The 18820-nt window shown below is 41.5% G+C and overlaps 2 protein-coding genes across 2 annotated transcripts; one reads left to right on the forward strand and one right to left on the reverse strand.

The window, feature by feature from the left end:
- Window positions 1-8355: 8355 nt before the first annotated feature.
- On the reverse strand, window positions 8356-10632 carry LOC311011892 (alpha-2-HS-glycoprotein-like). The gene is made up of 7 exons (XM_084007084.1): window positions 10365-10632; window positions 9937-10047; window positions 9697-9778; window positions 9432-9586; window positions 9221-9316; window positions 8915-8986; window positions 8356-8821 (listed from the first exon to the last, which is right to left on the reverse strand). Exons 1-7 carry the CDS (start codon window positions 10578-10580, stop codon window positions 8420-8422), a joined length of 1134 nt encoding a protein of 377 aa, XP_083863210.1. The 5' UTR covers window positions 10581-10632; the 3' UTR covers window positions 8356-8419.
- A 2252-nt stretch (window positions 10633-12884) lies between these two features.
- LOC311012527 (sentrin-specific protease 5-like) lies at window positions 12885-18343 on the forward strand. The gene is made up of 10 exons (XM_084008002.1): window positions 12885-13042; window positions 13576-14347; window positions 14493-14598; window positions 15206-15353; window positions 15459-15506; window positions 16031-16108; window positions 17023-17160; window positions 17275-17358; window positions 17456-17506; window positions 17606-18343. The coding sequence occupies exons 2-10, from the start codon at window positions 13576-13578 to the stop codon at window positions 17720-17722; spliced, it is 1542 nt and encodes a 513-aa protein (XP_083864128.1). The 5' UTR covers window positions 12885-13042; the 3' UTR covers window positions 17723-18343.
- The last annotated feature ends 477 nt before the right edge of the window (window positions 18344-18820 follow it).

Here is an 18820-nt window from a genome sequence, read left to right on the forward strand (position 1 = left end):
GGTAAAGCCAGTATGTCCTGTCTATTACCTTGTGAGTACACACTTGTATATTGATGACTGAAGAGTTTTAAATACATAATTTCAATTCAGGTGTTCTTTTAAAAAATATGTCATTAAAAGATCAACTACATAAGCAACAAGGCTTTTGGGACAGATCATGTGTGGAATATGTAATGTACACTCAAACAGTGAAGCACGACTAGACCATTCTTGAAATAATGGATTCCACTGTTCTCTAATATGAGAGTTGTTTCAGGGGATGTAGTCAACTTCTATCTCCCTTTGGTTTTAATTGTTACTTGTTACTAATTCCGAAATAGCATAGCCTTTCAGTTGTTTCTTTGTAAAAAAAAATCAACCACATTCTCAATGAGCTGCTACATGCTCATTCTGTCTCTGTAATGATTTGCTTTGAAGGAAATCTGCCTTCTCAAGTAGCGTAAGGTATTTCAATCAATACGTTATTGTTAATATATACTTGAATTTATAAAGGACGATTGGGTAAACGTCTAATTAAATAAACTTGGATTTGGTATGAATGAGAAGAAACAAACATTTTAATTTGACATTTTTTAGACTAACCACAATCAGACCAAAGGAAAAATGATGATTCGACTAAAGGAATAAACTATTGGATTTCACCAATAGATCATTTTTAATCATTTAAACCTTGTAAAAAAGTAAACCACGTACAGATGATTTGCTCCCTTTTATTTCCCCCATATGATGTTTTATATCTGCTTGTGCTGACAATGATGACACTGAGTGAAACGTTTGACCCAATAATTTATTTTGGCTGCACAATAGATTTGAAAATAACAGCCATAGAAACCATACAATTAGTATGTAAACGCCAATGCTTTATGCTATATTCATTTTGAAGAATTGTCAATGTCAAAAACTACCCTCTGCAGGCTCAGGGAAAGCTCAACAGGTATAGGCTGAAGCTAATTCAAATCTTATGACTAAAGCCTGAAAACAAATATGATAATCAAGCCTACAATATTTGGCAAGTCTGCCAAATAGCCTTAGAACAACAAGTCTTTCTCCAACATGACAATGACAAATGTACTCTTATGCATTTCCTGCAATTTGTAGTCTTCCACTTCCAAAATCTACATTTCAGCATCTTCGTACTGGAGGCTCAGGGCTGCAGATGATTGCCGCACTCATAATTGCTCAGTTGCCAACACCTGCTGTGGTCACGCTGTTGATAAGTCTTGATTAGGACCAGAGCAAGTGCTCAGTCTTGAACACTGCCTGAGTAGAGGACAGTTCAACATTTGTGGCACACTACTGAGGCATTCTGCCAATGTTTAGTGCTTTTCCTTTGTTACAATGGCGTGTCAAGTGACCTGGGGTGGCAACATTTTACTATGTTTTGGACTTTTAGTGGTTGCTCCTTCTTTTTGCCACTGCAAAAGCCTGACAAAGCTTAAGGCATCGAGTAAATTAAGAGGAAACACTACACTTCACAAAGCTCAAGCCAAAGGTGGCGACCTACACCATGGAAGACTTTTAATTGGGCGAAATTCTCCGCCTATTGATGAACTCGGAGGAACCAAGAACTTCATGGATGTTGATACAGATTACCAAGAAGACATGGGTATGTAAAGGTGAAGTTCTGAACAATGGGATTACAAAAGTTGTCTGTGAAGATCCTCAGTTATCCAAGTCATGGTAATCTTTGAAAGCTTTATCGCAGGCATCTGGACATCAAAAGTTTATTGTGACATTTAACATTGTTAAGACACACTAACCCTTATGCATGTTTCAAACATGTTTGATCATCAGACTTGTAGTTGAATCTGTAATTGTTATAGGACAGTTAAATAATGGCTGTGCCTATTTGAATGTAATGGCTTTTTTTTATCTTTAAAAGGTTGGGGTGGACACATTGAACATCAGGGACGTGCTCATGGCATTTCAAGATCAAATTCAAAGACGTACAGTGCAGCAGTGGAACAGCTCCTTAAAATGGAACCTACGGTTGAATGCACAGGAGACTCCATGACTCTTCAAGTCCAAGATGTTACTTCTGCCACTGGATCTCTGTTTGTCGACAGGGGTATGGTTACATTATTTTGGAGTTGGCAATCTTCATTCTCAAGTCATTTATACTGTACACCATATTTAGACGTATTCACAGAGCAGTTCAGTGCACTTTTATTTTAATTTGTTTCTTTGCACAGGAAGTCGGCTATCTCCCCTACCGCTGTCAAAGTTGCCCCTAAGCTGTGGTCACTCAATCAGGTCAACAGTCAGAGACTTTGTGTTAGTAGCACCTTATGATGGTTGCTTCGTTGCACATGAGGTGAGATCCCCTCCTCCTTTTTGTTGTTCTTCAAAAAAGATATCTGAAAGCTCTGCACACTTGAACCATGTACACGTGTAACATTTTGCTTCATGTTTTAAAAAAAAAAAAATGTTAAAGGAGGATAGCTATGTTCTTCCCTTGCGTTGGTCGGGGTTACCAGTGAGGATGTCATGTCCTTTGATGAGGCAGTCTTCACCTAACCCTGCGATGGTCACCTGCCACACTCGGGGCATGGTTGTGAAAACAGGATGGATGGCACCTGTTGCTGAACTTAAAATAAATTGTAAGTTTTTGCCTCTTTAGAAAAATGTATTTATTTACCCTGCTATCACACCACACCTCTGCTATTCCATGTCAGATGTTCGGAGTCTCAAACTCGGCACAAAGCACATCCCAGGCAATGAAGCAGCACAATATTTGTTGGGGGGAGGGAGGTGGTGGTGAGGTTGTATTGTCCTGGAAAAGAACTTATCCTAGAAGCCTTTGGTACAAATTTTACAATCAGACTATGGCTGTCCCAACTCTGACTGTAATTGAGCATAATTTCTTTTCAGTCTTTTATGGGGATGTTTGTGTAAATTTAGAATAGTTTCTCAATTGTCTTTGTCTGATTTTGAGCCATAAGTAAGAATGTGGATTACTGGTATCCTTGTTTAATGGTGTTTAAGCGTTTTTTAATTGGTGCAGTGAAAATGTCCTGATTGTTAATGTATGACTTTACAGTGAATGGTATCTGGGAAACACTGATGAAGGCTTCATCCAGATGTCAGTTCACTGTAGTTGTACATCCAGAAGGTTTGGTCATCTCTGTTCAATATGCACCCTGCCTGGAAAAAAAGGTATGTTATTTATTTGTTTATTTCGGGCATGTCAATCAAATCGTCATCATCACACTTTGTTAAAATAATACAATACACATGGACGAAAGGGAAAGCGGGAGAAGCCAAAGCTTATCTAGTCCCGCCCCCATTTCCCACAGGATAAAATCTTCATCTTTTCTTACTTTTTTGCATTTTACATTTTGACATAACATTTTCTTTTACTTATGACATTTTGACATAACATGCTTCAATGTTACAAATTGTGTTTGATTCTAAAAGTTCCCCTTTTTAAAATATTATATAAAGTATAGTACATTTTACCTTTTGTGTTCCAGGATGGAATGTACACTCTTCAGTTGGCTGGAGAGGGAGAAACTAAAATTTCCTGTCCATCACTGTCACCATCTCAAACTGAACACCTAATACCTGCCAGTGGTCAAAAAGGGCAAACTGAAACTACAAGAAAAGTAGTGTATCCTTCCACCCCTTGGCTAGTGAGTCATGCCGTTACCCAGGTACCAGGTTTTCCGATGAACCCAGAAGGACCAAACGAGAAACTAAATCAAGGGCCAAAGCCGTCTGAACAGCCAGTGCCAACAAAGATCCCAGTTTCTGAGGAACCTCTTGGACAGAAACCTTTCTTTCCATATCACTTCCCCTTCTACCAAGAACATGGAAAGCCAACTGATGCTCCAAGGTCTCCACAGCCTGAAGCCCCTCAGGGCCAAGTACAGAAACCCTTCTATGCCTTCCCCTTCTACCAAGAGCCTGGGAAGCCAACTGCTGCTCCAAGGCCCCCACAGCCTGAAGCCCCGCAGGGCCAAGTACAGAAACCCTTCTATGCCTTCCCCTTCTACCAAGAGCATGGAAAGCCAACTGCTGCTCCAATGCGTCCGCAGCCTGAAGCCACTCAGGGCCAAGAACAGCAACCCTTTCACCCTAAGCCAGAGCCTGAAAAGCTAACTGATGCTCCTAGGCCTCCACAGTCTGAAGCACCCCAGGGCCAAGTACAGCAAACCTTCTACCACTACACCTTCTACCAAGAGCCTGGGAAGCCAACTGCTGCTCCAAGGCCCCCACAGCCTGAAGCCCCGCAGGGCCAAGTACAGAAACCCTTCTATGCTTTCCCCTTCTACCAAGAGCATGGAGGGCCAACTGCTGCTCCAAAGCCCCCACAGCCTGAAGCCCCTCAAGGCCAAATCCAGCAACTCTTCCACCCCAAGCCACAGTCTGAAAAGCCAACTGCTGCTCTTAGGCCTCCACAGCCTGAAGCCCCCCAAGGTCAAGTAAAACAACCCTTCTACCCCTATCCCTTCTACCAAGAGCATGGAAAGCCAACAGCTGCTCCAAAGCCCCCACAGCCGGAAGCCCCTCAGGGCCAAGTACAGCAACTCTTCCACCCCAAGCCACAGTCTGAAAAGCCAACTGCTAGGCCAAGGCCTCCACAGCCTGAAGCCCCCCATGGCCAAGTAAAACAACCCTTCTACCCCTATACCTTCTACCAAGAGCATGGAAAGCCAACTGCTGCTCCAAAGCCCCCACAGCCTGTAGCCCCTCAAAGCCAAGTACAGCAACTCTTCCATCCCAAGCCACAGTCTGAAAAGCCAACTACTGCTACTAGGCCTCCACAGCGTGAAACCCCCCAGGGCCAAGTAAAGCAACCCTTCTACCTCTATCCTGTCCCCTTCTACCAAGAGCCTGGAAAGCCAACTGCTGCTCCCATGCCTCCACAGCCTGACTCTCCTCAGGGCCAAGAACAGCAGCCTTTCCACCCCAAGCCACAGTCTGAAAAGCCAACTGCTGTTACTAGGCCTCTGCAGCCTGAAACCCCACAGGGCAAAGAACAGCAACCCTTCTATGCCTTTCCCTTCCCCTTCAACCAAAAGCATGAAAATCCAACTGCTGATCCAGGGCCTCCACATCCTGAAGCCCCCCAGGGCCAAGTAAAGCAACCCTTCTACCTCTATCCCGTCCCCTTCAACCAAGAGCATGAAAAGCCAACTGCTGATCCAGGGCCTCCACATCCTGAAGCCCCCCAGGGCCAAGTAAAGCAACCCTTCTACCTCTATCCCATCCCCTTCAACCAAGAGCATGAAAAGCCAACTGCTGATCCAGGGCCTCCACATCCTGAAGACCCCCAGGGCCAAGTAAAGCAACCCTTCTACCTCTATCCTGTCCCCTTCTACCAAGAGCCTGGAAAGCCAACTGCTGCTCCCATGCCTCCACAGCCTGACTCTCCTCGGGGCCAAGAACAGCAGCCTTTCCACCCCAAGCCACAGTCTGAAAAGCCAATTGCTGTTACTAGGCCTCTACAGCCTGAAACCCCACAGGGCAAAGAACAGCAACCCTTCTATGCCTTTCCCTTCCCCTTCAACCAAGAGCATGAAAAGCCAACTGCTGCTCCACAGCCTACACAGCCTGAAGCCCCCAAGGGCCAAGTACAGCAAACCTTCTACCCCTACCCACTTACCTTCTACCAAGAGCCAGGGAAGCCAACTGCTGCTCTCATGCCTCCACAGCCTGACTCTCCTCGGGGCCAAGAACAGCAGCATTTCCACCCCAAGCCACAGTCTGCAAAGCCAACTGCTGTTACTAGGCCTCTACAGCCTGAAACCCCACAGGGCAAAGAACAGCAACTCTTCTACGCCTTTCCCTTCCCCTTCAACCAAGAGCATGAAAAGCCAACTGCTGCTCCAAGGCCTACACAGCCTGAAGCCCCCCAGGGCCAAGTACAGCAAACCTTCTACCCCTTTCCCTTCTACCAAGAGCATGGAAAGCCACCTGCTGTTCCAAAGCCCCCAGCAACTGAAACTAGTTATCCTCAACCATCCAAGATCCCAGGTTTTAAGGCTCCCACTGTCCAAAATGAACAGCTTCCAAATGTCAAACCTCCAGAGGGCCAGAAGCATATTTTTAACCCATACATCTATCCACAGCAGCACCACCAGCCTGTAACGTCACCCCCTGCTACCTCCACGCAGAAACCACATGTCATACCTCACGCCAGTGATAAAAACTCCCAGGAAGCTACTATTCCACACCCTGGTAATGGTGGTAAAGTCCCACAAGGCCCTCAACCGGGCTCTCCATCTATGCAACCTTTGTACTGCCCAGAGTCTTGCCCATCTGGATTGATTTATTGCTGTCCACAAATAGCTTTTCATCATCATCTCCATCAAATTATTCCTGTTGGGCTTGGCAGTCAATTTGCACCTTCTCTCTATCCAGGACTGTCGTACATGCCTTTAATGGCATATCCTGTGATTGGCAATGGCTTGGGATCTGCTCCCCTTCCTCAAAAGCAAACTAGCTTAATGTCCACCTCTGCACCAATTTCAACACGGTCCCCTCCATCTGGAAATGAAAGGCAGGCACATCTCCAGTCACAGGATGGCAACCCTGCTGCATTTCTCGATAATGCCAGCAAGTATATAAATCCTGAATGGTCAAGTTACCCTTATGTTGTACCTAACTCACAATATCCTAATTGGCCAGATCCAGCTAAAAACGAGGAGCTGCAGAATTTACCACAAAGCCAATCACAAATTCACTACAATGTGCCCTATAAACCACAGCCTTCGGGCAATGAACCAGTAAATTTTGTGCTGCAATATGAACCAAATGTACAGCCCCAAATGCAGCAAAATCTCCAACAATTGGGTGGGGACACAGACGCGCCATCTTATTTCATGTCTCACGCTGGCCAGTATGTGCCACAACTTACAGCCAAGAGAATACCACAATCAATCAAAAACATTGAACCTAAAGGGCAAATGCACCCTGCACTTGATCCTCTTCTGGTCCCTTATAACGTGCTTCAAGATGCTCCAGCACAGACTTATGGCAAGTCGACGTCCCCTAACAATGCCTCACAGCCAATTGTGAGTGGCTCAAATAAATCTACTAAACATGCACGGACTGTGCCCTCTTCTGAACCAAAGAGTTATGTACTGCTGCAGCATGGCCCACCAGGTAGGGAGGCCAACAGTTTCAATGAGTCACCACTGCCTACTTCATGATGCAGACTTCCTTCCATAAAATCTTGCAAGGCATCAGTCAAACCTCAATATCCTCAGAATGTAAAGCCTTCTCAGGAAAACACCCCAAGTAGGTGGGCAAAGGAATCCGTTACTTGATGTAGACTATATTCCAAGGCCTGGTAATAAATCAGAAGCTTAACAATTGTTAGATCACTGGATGACATAATTTGTGCCTTTGCCCCAGGACCCCTTTGTTTGAGTCTTGTACAAACCCTAACATTCTTCATCGTTCAAAGTTCTATGGAGGCCCATGACAACTCTACACTGAAATTGATTTCAGCACAGTAGTTCTGCAGGTGACCAAGCAAAGGGTACGTTGATATTTTATATATTTATAAATGAAATTATCATTTGATTATTTGAATCGTGTCTGTGTCTCTTGCAGGACAGAACTAACCCATTCAGAAAGTGGAACTGGAAACCATGCATATATTGCCTTCCAAGTGAATAAACATTTGAAAGACTACCTCATTTTTATTTATTTATTTAAATATGCATTAAGGCATACGGTTGTGTTTGGGTTTACTTTTTGGTAATGAGTGGGGTAACAATATCTGAAAAGTGGGTGTAAAAAGTGTTATAAAAGTCATCATATGGCATGGGCAGTTGATGACATTTTTCTTTTTAAGTAGTTTCAAAGTTGACATTACTCTTAAAGGTTGGCATCATCTATTTGGATCCGAATGGGGGCATTGCCCTTGTTGAACTTATTTGTCTTGCTTATTTTGCCATGCCAGGAACTGGTACCTTCTGAACATTGACCCTATTCATGTAAATATGCTTACTAGAATTTCCCCATTCAACAGTGGCCTCAGTAAGTACAGTTATTTTCTTTTGAACTTGTCATAGAATAAATTGGCATCAAAATAAACTACCTCTTAACATAACTTGTGAACTGCTCCTCCAAACTGCCAGACGTTTGACTGTAAAATCTAACCATTTTGAGAAATGACGAGACTTTTTTTTTCTTTTCTTTTGTGGACGTGTCAATGGGTTCACGGGTATGTCATTGGCACAAGTCGACGCAACTGGTAAACGGCACAGTTTTGCAATCATTCTGTGGCATTAGCCAATGTCACTGACAACTGCTATAAAATTCACTGAAGTGATAAAGAGTGCATGATTATCAAAATGTAAGACCACAAAAAGCTTTGACTTGAAATTTATTCAGCATTGAATTTGTCAATTTTACAGAAATGTTGATACAGCTACCTACAGGACATGTTCATGTATCAATTAAATTACACTTTAAAGAATCTGACCTTTCCCGGGCACACTGGCATTATAAGAATGGGCTCTATTTGAGCTGTAGTGGTGTTCAAAACCAATTCATTAGGTGCATCTCTCTTCACCACAACAAGGGGGACCTCGGCACTGGTTGAGGAATCTGAGACTGATCCAGCGTCGGCAGTTGGAGAAGGATCAGCAGCAACCGGAGCAGAATCGGCAGCCGCAAGGACTACAGGTACCACTTCAGCTGACTCAGAGGATTCTGCAGAGAGATGGCCACTCGAGAGAGGGTTGTGGAGAGTAGTCAGTTTATGGTACCTCAGACCATGCTTGGGTGGCAGACTGCCTGTGTGTACGTGGACTACTGGTGGCACAGCGGGAGCTGCAGTGCTGTTGGTATCGACAACAGGCATCTGAAAAAGTGAATCAACAGAGGCTTAGGAAAAGTATCTATTTAAATGAAGTAGTTTGACTTGTTTTTGGGCAAGTTCAAATGCTGTATTTACCAGAACTTGAAACATCTGGCAGTCCACATTGTGACTAGTGCTCAAACCTTTGGCAATACAAAAACCACGTGCCTGGTGGAGAAGGGGGGGGGGGGAGAACAAATTGTTCACTGAGTTTTGTTAATTGGAACTGCTGTAAGGTGAACTTTGGTGACCAAATCGATCATTTTCATATTCTGCAATTAGCTCATCAGCAGGGCTATAAAGCATATATGCCATGATTCCAAAAATTTGGGGAGCATCTGCTCTTCCATTATTTAAATGTTTTTTTTTGTGTAAAACTAAACTGATGCTTTGTGTACTTACAGCCATGGGGTCTTGGAGGGGCACGCAGGCACCATCAGTGCAATTAGCCTCAACTACAACATATTCCGCCCTATAGATTGGACCACCAGACACAACCTGAAACGAGGCATTGAGAAGTATTATGTACCGAGAGACGCATGATAAAACAGTTTGGCAAGTGCATAAAAAACTTGGGGAGGAAAAACTGAATTTAACATATGTTTCGGCCCACCTGTGATGACATCCTTCCAACCTCCATAACGGTGAACGTTACATTCTCAGTCATGTTGTTGAAGGTTGCCAAAGAGGCTTGGACAAAGTCCAGTGCATTGGTGTGATTGAGTGGAAGGAGTAAAGGGCAGCCAATGCAAATGTCCTCTGTTGATTCTGTATGACAACATGGAATGAACAGAGAACGACACATGCGGGATATTTGTAGACACTTTTTGAATGTGTGGATGCCATATATATATTTGATAGTATGATCAGAAAGTTACCTTCTGTTTTACACTTGAATCCGGTGACGGACAGCACTCCGCTAACCTTCTGCAGCACTACATCACAGTCTCCTTCTACTGCCTGGTAGGAGACAAAAAACAATCCAAATCATGCATCAGTCAATTTGAACATCTCTATTCTCAACGTTTTATAGAAATATATAAAACTGCCTGTATCTTGAAATTGAGTTGAATTGGTGTAGCTCAAGTACGAGAGCTTGTAATGGTATGCAGTCTCACCGTCAACCTTTTGGGCCTGACTGTGCAGTTGGCAAGAGGTGTGGGATCCAACACATGGCAGTCCGTCTCCAGCAGGTCAATTTCCAGCACATATGTGCTGTTTCCATCAGGCTAAGGAGCGATAAAACAAAACATTATTATTGCTATTATTATTATTAAAATGCACTATGTATTATTTAATCTATATTACGCAGTTTTCCCTCATATTTTTATAGGATGTGCTCTCCCCATAAATTCAGTATTCATTCAAAGTTTCACATTAATATCACAGTTGTTTTTTTTTATCCTGTTATCCAGTGGCCACGCGGGAGATAAATGTGGTCTGACGTTCCTGCCTCAAAGTTGGAAAAACTGGAGAAGAGAAAGGGTAACTATCCGTTTGAATTGTTTGGTCTATAACTCCATAAACTCTACAGCTGCTGTCTTACCATAGTATAGACCTTGATGTCTTCGATCCTGTTCAGTGCATACTTGTAGCCGTGAGTGTGCTGGGCGTTGAGGTAATCCTGAGCCACCAGAGCAGCCTCCTCAGCCTCAATGGAGTCACACATAGGGTGAAGCACATTGCTCTGAGCCCATACCCCCGCCAGTAACCCCAGAACCACGGTTACGACCAGGGCATTCATTTTCAACGAGAGATGCATGGGCAAGCAGGTAGCAGTCGAGCAGACGAGGGTAAGGAGGCGAGGCTGAGCTGATGCAGACTGAGCCGTATATATCCTGTACTTTAAACAGGAAAACAGAGCCAAGTCAAACATCATGAGCATCCGTCCTGGCTCGTTTTTGACATGTGAGTTGTAATCTGTTTTTAGGACAGCTGCCAAAACAAATGTTACCTGACAAAATCTTGTCTGGGATGAGTTTAAACCAGAGATGGTTGACTGTGTTTTACAGCGAGACATCTAGAAACATCTCACACTCTCTCTGATTTGATGATGTGATATGATACGAATATCCCTTGAATGAAAAATAAAAAAAAAGATAAGATAAACTTTATTGTCCTGACAGAGTTTTGTGATGGTCTAAAAGTGCCAAGTACAGCTGCACATTAACAACATACATAGTGGCAGCACCAACAATACAGCAAAGAACAGGTAAAACAAGAGAATTCATGACGTAGGTAGGTTGTATATTGCACAAAGTTGGATATTGCATGTACTCCTGAGTAAACATGGACTTGTAAGGCACATAAAAGAAGAAAACATTTAAAAGGTTCAATAAATAATGCTGCATTAAGCATTAAAATTAAAACCTATGTTAAAAAAAAACTAAAAATCCTAAAATAACATGTAGTATACAAACTATGTGGTGAGTCTCATGTTCAAACACCCATTGTGTAACTGGCAGGGACTCTGTAACTAGGCAAATAGGATATTTGACAAACAGGAAGGACATAGTTGAGGGACAGGGACACTCATAGTTGCTGCCCACATATTTGCTCTGTACTGGACCATTTGCCCAACCCACTCGTGTCTCTCCAGGTCAGGTCCAGGCTACTCACAGTGATACTGATTTAAGAATTACTAGTTAAAAAGACCAACCTTTATTGTTTTTATCTTTATTTTGTGGTTTACCTTTCTATTTTTCATGCTATTTGAGATGAGAAGATGTTTTTCTGAGCTCTCAAGAATTTTTTGATGACTTTTTCGAAATACATGTGGTTTCATCACACCACGGGTTAAATATTGAGACATCTGGTTTCAGTACCAGGTATCCCCCAGATATCCTAGTTATTAGTGCTGTGTGGTTTGGCAGGCATTCAAATGCGATAATGACAAGTTGTCCAAAGAAAATGGTCTCACTCCCAGACTGAATTAGGTCTCTCCAAATGACAGTTGTTATAAATAACAATAAATACATGCTACATAGTTAGACATATAAACTGAGCAGATATAGAACAGATATAGTTTTGGTTACTACTAAAAATCATTCCAAATGAAATGGAAACAATAGATTGGGCATTTTAGGAGTAGATGTTTAAGAAATAGGAAAAAACAAAACCTCAGACCAAAGAAAAGTGCAATGAAACGGGCAAGATTTATCTAGCCCGAGTTTTCCAACATAAGCATAGTGCTGCAAATGGTGAATTACATTTTCATCTATTTTGACTTTTATTTTTTTATGTAGGGCTTGCAAGAATGCGCTAGGCCTACTATCGTACTCCCATCTCTTTGGGTGCCTTGGATCCTTGAAATGTATTAAATTAGATGTTCCCCACAGGATTCTCTGGTTCTTAATTTGAGGACTTTATACACGGTTTCTCTTCGCTAATGATGCTGTGGTATCTTTAATGAATGTAGGTCCCCTGTACATGTTTTTTAAGCTCAGATACTTTTTGAAAGAGTCAAACCAAATTCCCATTGTGGATAAATATTCCCTGCTGCGGTTTAATTGAAATCAATGTGGACAGGTGCCCATTACATGGTGTGAATTTGTATATTTCTTGCATCTGTGGCTCCAGAGAGATTCCTCTTGAAGAGGTAGAACTCTATTAACAAAAGTTGTTTGTTTGATGTTTTCCCGAGCAGGTGCACTTGGACGCATTTAGATTGCAAACCGGGAATCACGACTCGGAATGACCGCCTTCCGATTTGCATTGGATTGCCTTACATGCAGCAGAGCTAAATGCGGCACCCTCCCCCTCTCCTCCTCTTCCTCCTCTTCTTCTTCTTCTTCTTCTTCTTCTTCTTCTTCTTCTGTGTATTAGTGTGCCGTTAAACCATCTTTACTGCGCATTGCCGCCACCTACTGGATTGGAGTGTGACTCAGTAGATTGGCAGGAAAATAAAATAAAAATAAATAACAAAAAACCAACAACTAATTGTCTTTATTATTGCTGTTATTCTTAAGAAATTAATTCGAGTTTCCTTTGTCGCTTCTTCTTCAATCTCTCTCAGTAAAAATTGACTGGTCGTCGCACGAGTGACGCGTTTGACACGCGACGCACAATGAGCAATGGAGTGCTCCTACGTGCGCTGCAGGTTGAGAGGGCCAAACAGCCCAATTAAAACTACAGTAACTCTCCAGACAGTCGACATAGAAGGACTTTATCGGACCTTGGTTCATCCCACGCCGAAGTTCCAATGAGGCACACGATGCGTTAACGGTGAGGCAGATTCTAGCTAGCCATGGATTACCCACGTTTGTTGTCAGTCAACCTAGCTATGTTAGCTAATGTAGCAAAAGGTATTTGCTTGGAAACACGTGTCAAGAAGAGCCAGACTGGTACAACGATGAGCCTGGAGGAAGTATTAATGTTGGTTAACATCCGTGGGGCTCACACGTCCAAAGCTTTGACAACCGCATTTTATCTCCGGAGTCGTTACTGAGTCATATGCACACGGTCCGTCAGTATGTTTTCATTTATTCTTTGTTGTTTTGTTTGTGGAAATCATTCTCCCAACGTTCTAGTTGCTTTGGTGAAAGAAGTATTCAGATCCTCCATTTAAGGAAAAGTACTAGCTATGGCTCCTCGCTGTTATATTATTGTATAACTGATATATTAGTGTTATTAGTGATGTGTTAAAATGTCAGCCTCATTTTGCTGATAAAAGGGGTCTGATTTGTTCGTTTGTGTGTGTATATATATCTACATAAGACCCCCTGTGACCCTCCATTGTTCACTCTAATCTCTCTCAGATGCACCGGACACAGAGCCATGGGGGCAAAGCAAAATACCTCAAGAGAAAAAAGGGATTCCTGTCTTCAGTCAAGGGAGTTTCTTATTTCTCCAGGCGAGCCAAGAGACGCTTGTGTTGTAAATTACAGCTTTGGATGTGGAGAAAACGGAGGGAAAAATGCCGTTTTGGGATATTCAGAGCAAAGAAGAAGGTCAGCGCCGGCCACTTCCAGAGTGTCAAGACACAATCGCAGATAAATAAAAGCAAAGTCCCAACGTACCACACGCCACACCTAGAAAATTCAGTCAGGACATCACCTCTTGTGTCACCTCATGGATGTGATACTGGAGATTCAGAGGACACGCAGAATTCCCCACCGAAGCTTTGTGAATCTGGCAGTTTGTCAGAAACGTTAAGCGTTTCCGGTCATTTGCAGACCCTGGTTATGGACACAAGTGTTTCTGCAGGGGAAATCGTTCCAACGCCGTTGGTGCAGTCTCAGGATACCGATACTTTGGTACATCACAGTGATATTCCTGACCCTTTAAAACTCTCTTACTCTGACAAACCCCTGTTGAAAACAGATAGCGATGCCTGTGGGTTAACTGTACATTTTAAAGAGCCAAGGACAATGCTGCCACCTCAAAGGCTCAAGGTTGACGGCCCATCGGGACAATTCACTACTGTCACGCCGGCCCAGGAGGAGGCTACAAACGGAGACACTGATGAGCAAATCGCCAGTAAAAAGACTTCTCAACCTGATGTCAGCCTACTGATAAAAGAGATCCATGGTATGTATCATATATATATATATATATATATATATATATATATATATATATATATATATATTATCATTCCCCCCCCCCCCCCAATATGTTTACATTTCTGTGTTTCACAGCTCTTTGAGGTGACAATGTTTCCATGTCTCTCCAGAATTTCTTGATGACTTCTACAGAATATATGGAAGTTTCATCCCTTTACAAAAGAGAGACGTGTTGAGACATCTGGAGAGGAAGTTTAACACCGTTTTCAACGACAGGTAAATTCTTGTAAAAAAAAGCCTGTGTGTGTGTGTGTGTGTGTGTGTGTGTGTGTGTGTGTGTGTGTGTGTGTGTGTGTGTGTGTGTGTGTGTGTGTGTGTGTGTGTGTGTGTGTGTGTGTGTGTGTGTGTGTGTGTGTGTGTGTGTGTGTGTGTGTGTGTGTGTGTGTGTGTGTGTGTGTGTGTGTGTGTGTGTGTGTGTGTGTGTGTGTGTGTGTGTGTGTGTGTGTGTGTGTGTGTGTGTGTGTGTGTGTGTGTGTGTGTGTGTGTCGTCATGGCAAAATGTGGTCCTGAAAACACAACTGATCTAGCTGGAACTACAACTGAATCGGTTTTAAGTACTTTGCCAGGTGTTTATACGGCTGTCTGTCTGTCTTTTTGTGGGCAGATTATGTCAATGCAATAGCAACCGTGTAAGATGCAGCACAAAACTTAGTAGGTGTATGGTTGGGATCAAAACGGCTGGTTGGGATCCATTCGCAAGATAGAGTCTAGCATATATATTTTTAGTTGCACTAATGTTTAGATGTTTAGATGTGGACTTACAGTTGTTTCTGTCATGATTTTATCCATGGACCAAGTTCTTTGTATTTTTCTATCCGTGCAGGAAAAATGTCATCTTCTTAGAAGTGATCAAATACCGAACTGCGATCGTTCAGAAGCCGATTCCCTCCTTCCATGTGGTCTACAAGAAACACACACTGGCACTGGATGACTTGTCCACACTGGCAGACCAGAACTGGCTCAATGACCAGGTCAACATTAAACACAGCAGAAAATTGCAAAGACTCATGATAAAGAACAACCTGAATGTTTACGCTATGTTTTCTTTTTTGTTTGTTTTTTGTTTTCTGCTTAAGGTCATGAATATGTATGGAGAATTAATTCTGGAATCTGCCCATCACAAGGTAATATTCCACGTAGACACTGTGTTTTTTTTAAATATTCTGCAATTGTGATAAAATTGCCAGATGGGTGACCTTTTTTTTAACTGCCAGGATTATTAAGATCTTGCCAGTAATTAAAAGAATGGTTTACATTTTCATTTACATTTTGGGAAATAAGCTTATTCACTTTCTTGTTGAAAGGTCGATTTGAAGATTTTCATATCTGTGCGCTAAATATGAAACTACAGCCAACATCCGGTAAGCTTAGCTTAGCATAAAGACTGGAAATGGGGGGGAACGTGTGGGGTGTCATGATATCAAATATTCACTACACAATGATAATGATTTCAATAGCCATATTATCCAGATTTCTAGAGAATTTGAATGTCTATTTTAAAAGCTTCACCCATGTGTTTGACTGTTCTAATCTGAGAACTGCAGTTAGTGTTTTTTTTTTAAATCTAGTTTAATTTTATTAGCAGGATAACCCCTTGAGATGAACTGTTGAATTAACTGAGATTTCTTTGCTGCCCCCCCTCTCTTAGGTCCATTTTCTCAACAGCTTCTTCCACAGACAGCTCATGACGAAAGGATATGATGGCGTTAAGAGATGGACAAAGCAGGTTAGCTCTTAAACCGTAGTGATGTGATCGTTTCTGTGATTTCTGAAGTTTGGAAGTCTGCGGGATCAAATTCACTCATTATTATGAGACAGGATTGACAAAGAGAAAGCAGCGTGACGACTGATTTTTTATTGACAGCGTTTTATTGTCATATATTATATTATAGCTTTTTAATGTTTAATGCAGCCAATTATGGGTCATCTAAAGGATCCACCATTTATGCTGTTTAATGTTATATTTATCACACATAATTTTTCTAATTATATTTTTGACACACTATGCTATTACTTTTTTATGACGTACTTTTATGACACAGAATGATGGTGTTTTTATGACCTATACTATGAAGTTTTCATTACATACTATAATATGACATTTTATCACTGTACTATGACCTTAATTGCACTTTTTTTTGTCATTCTATCCCATCACTTTCTATGACATACTCTTCAATGAAGTTTTTTTTTTCTTTCTAATTTTTGTGTCATACTGTACTATAACAGGTCTAGAGTGTTACTTTTTAAAACTTTTTGGACATTTCTTATGATGTACTATAATATCACATTCTAATGAAATACAACACTGTGCTGATTTGGCATAATATACTATGCATTTTCCTTATATTTTTGAGACATACTATTTGTATATGATATTTTAATGGCATACATATATACTATGACAGTTTTATGATACACTATATACCATACTATGACTTTTTATATTTTTATGACATCCTACACTGTGACATTTCTTATGACATTGTCATGACAAACTATACTTGACCTTTTTTCATATGGCATACTATGAGATTCTATTACATTGTATTTGACATACTATGCGACGACTGCGCACACAAAATTATGACATTTCTAATCACATCCTTGAGTGTTTTTAACCCTGACTTTTTTGCACAGGTGGATTTGTTTTCTAAGAGTTTGCTTTTGGTGCCTATCCACCTGGAGGTTCACTGGTGTCTGGTGACGGCCGACATCGTCAAGAAGAAGATCTGCATTTACGACTCTCAAGGGAACGCACTCCAGAAAGTTGCAAGGGTACTTATATGTGTATAAATCTTTGTAACTCTTAGCAATCTAGATAAACAGTTTTCCTTCAGCATATTCATATCTGTTTTAACTGTGTTTTTCCTCATGCTTTGCTTGTGATAGAACATCCTGAAATACTTGATGACGGAAGCAAAGGAGAAGAAGCAAACCGCTTTTGAAAGTGGTTGGGCGGTGTCGTTCGATGAGGTATGCTCCGTCCGTGTGAAGTCGTAATGGGGGACTACAAAAGCCCAAGGGAATAAAAGAGACCTGATGTCTTGTCTCCCCTTGCTGCTCTTTTCAGATAACCCCACAGCAGACCAATGAAAACGACTGTGGAGTTTTTGTCTTGGAGGTAAGAACGTGCTTTTCAAGCTTCGTATGTATGACTCATGATGGTGCCTGATTGTCTCAACTCATTACACGCTGACTGCATTTTCTATCTCCTTTACAGTATTCTAGATGCCTTGCTCTGGCAAAACCTCTGCAGTTTTCACAGAAGGACATACCAAAGATACGCAAGAGGATCTATAAAGAGCTCTGTGACTGTAAACTCCATGAGCAGGGCTGATAACCATCTTACAGTTGTATGTATATATCGCTGATAGCGTGCTGCTTCTGATTCGGGAAGGAAATCAGCGGCCCACGCTTGTCTCGGTTTAGGGCGTCTCTGCCGTTCGAACACTGTGAGTGCCACGGCATACCTCACGTGGGAGAGTCTAATGTCAGGTGCACTGTTCATGCTGAATATTTGTAATCCATGATGGTTACTGTATTTATATGGTCAATATTTAATCGGGCATGTTATTTTAGAAAAAATTCTCCATTTTCCTGTTAGACCTTGATTTGGAGTTTTCCCATCTACAGTGCACCAACAGAGCCTTACTGAGTGGACTGCCTGTCGAAGTGGATCCAGTCTGTTAGGTTTCTCGTCTGTGTTAAAGTGTACTACTCATTTTCGGACATCAGTACACCTTATTTGCACAAGTCTCATTTTGCTGTGTTTGACATTTGTTTGCATCATTAGTGTACCTGTTAGCAGCAGACAAACGAGTAGAAGCTATGTGTATTTTGCTCGTAAAGAGAAATAGGTTGTCTTACTGGAATCAATGTTGGGGAAAAAGAGTTCTGTTGTTTATAACTATGTAAATAAAAGAGGACGTTTTCAAACATTTCAAAGCTATTTTGATTTCAGCCTACAGATCATATAGATATACATACAAAACAAACTGTTGTTTAACAAAGACTGATCAAACAAATGAAAACGTTTAACACGATGTATATTTATCGAAAGTGTTTGTGAAGTGTGTTTATAGAGCTAAGATCGGAAAAAATGTTTCATGACTTTTTTACAATTTCATATTACTATAAAATGACTTATGATATACTATGATGTTTTGATACATTTTTATGACATACGATACCATTTTTTTATTCATTTTAATTACATTTAATGGTGTTTTTTACTTTTACTATATGATTGTGACTTTTTATGATTTTTTTCAACAAGTACAAAAAAGTAATAGTTTAGCATGTCGAAAAACTCATAAAAATGTCACAATATAGTATGTGGAAAAAGATAATAAAAAAGTCAAAGTATAGTATGAAGAAAAAAGTCATAAAAAAGTATGTCAGGAAAAAGTAAAAAAAGTCTAGCATGTCGAAAAAA

The sequence above is a fragment of the Eutrigla gurnardus genome (assembly GCF_963514095.1).
Source record: "Eutrigla gurnardus genome assembly, chromosome: 4".
NCBI classification, from domain to species: Eukaryota; Metazoa; Chordata; class Actinopteri; order Perciformes; family Triglidae; genus Eutrigla; species Eutrigla gurnardus.

Coding starts and splice junctions, on each gene's coding strand:
- LOC311011892 (XM_084007084.1), bottom strand. CDS start 10,580: ATGCATCTCTCGTTGAAAATGAATGCCCTGGTCGTAACCGTGGTTCTG. Junction 10,048..10,364: donor ACATCAAGGTCTATACTATG/GTAAGACAGCAG, acceptor ATCGCTCCTTAG/CCTGATGGAAACAGCACATA. Junction 8,822..8,914: donor GCCAGATGTTTCAAGTTCTG/GTAAATACAGCA, acceptor TCACTTTTTCAG/ATGCCTGTTGTCGATACCAA.
- LOC311012527 (XM_084008002.1), top strand. CDS start 13,576: ATGCACCGGACACAGAGCCATGGGGGCAAAGCAAAATACCTCAAGAGA. Junction 15,507..16,030: donor TGGAATCTGCCCATCACAAG/GTAATATTCCAC, acceptor CCCCTCTCTTAG/GTCCATTTTCTCAACAGCTT. Junction 17,359..17,455: donor GGGCGGTGTCGTTCGATGAG/GTATGCTCCGTC, acceptor TGCTCTTTTCAG/ATAACCCCACAGCAGACCAA.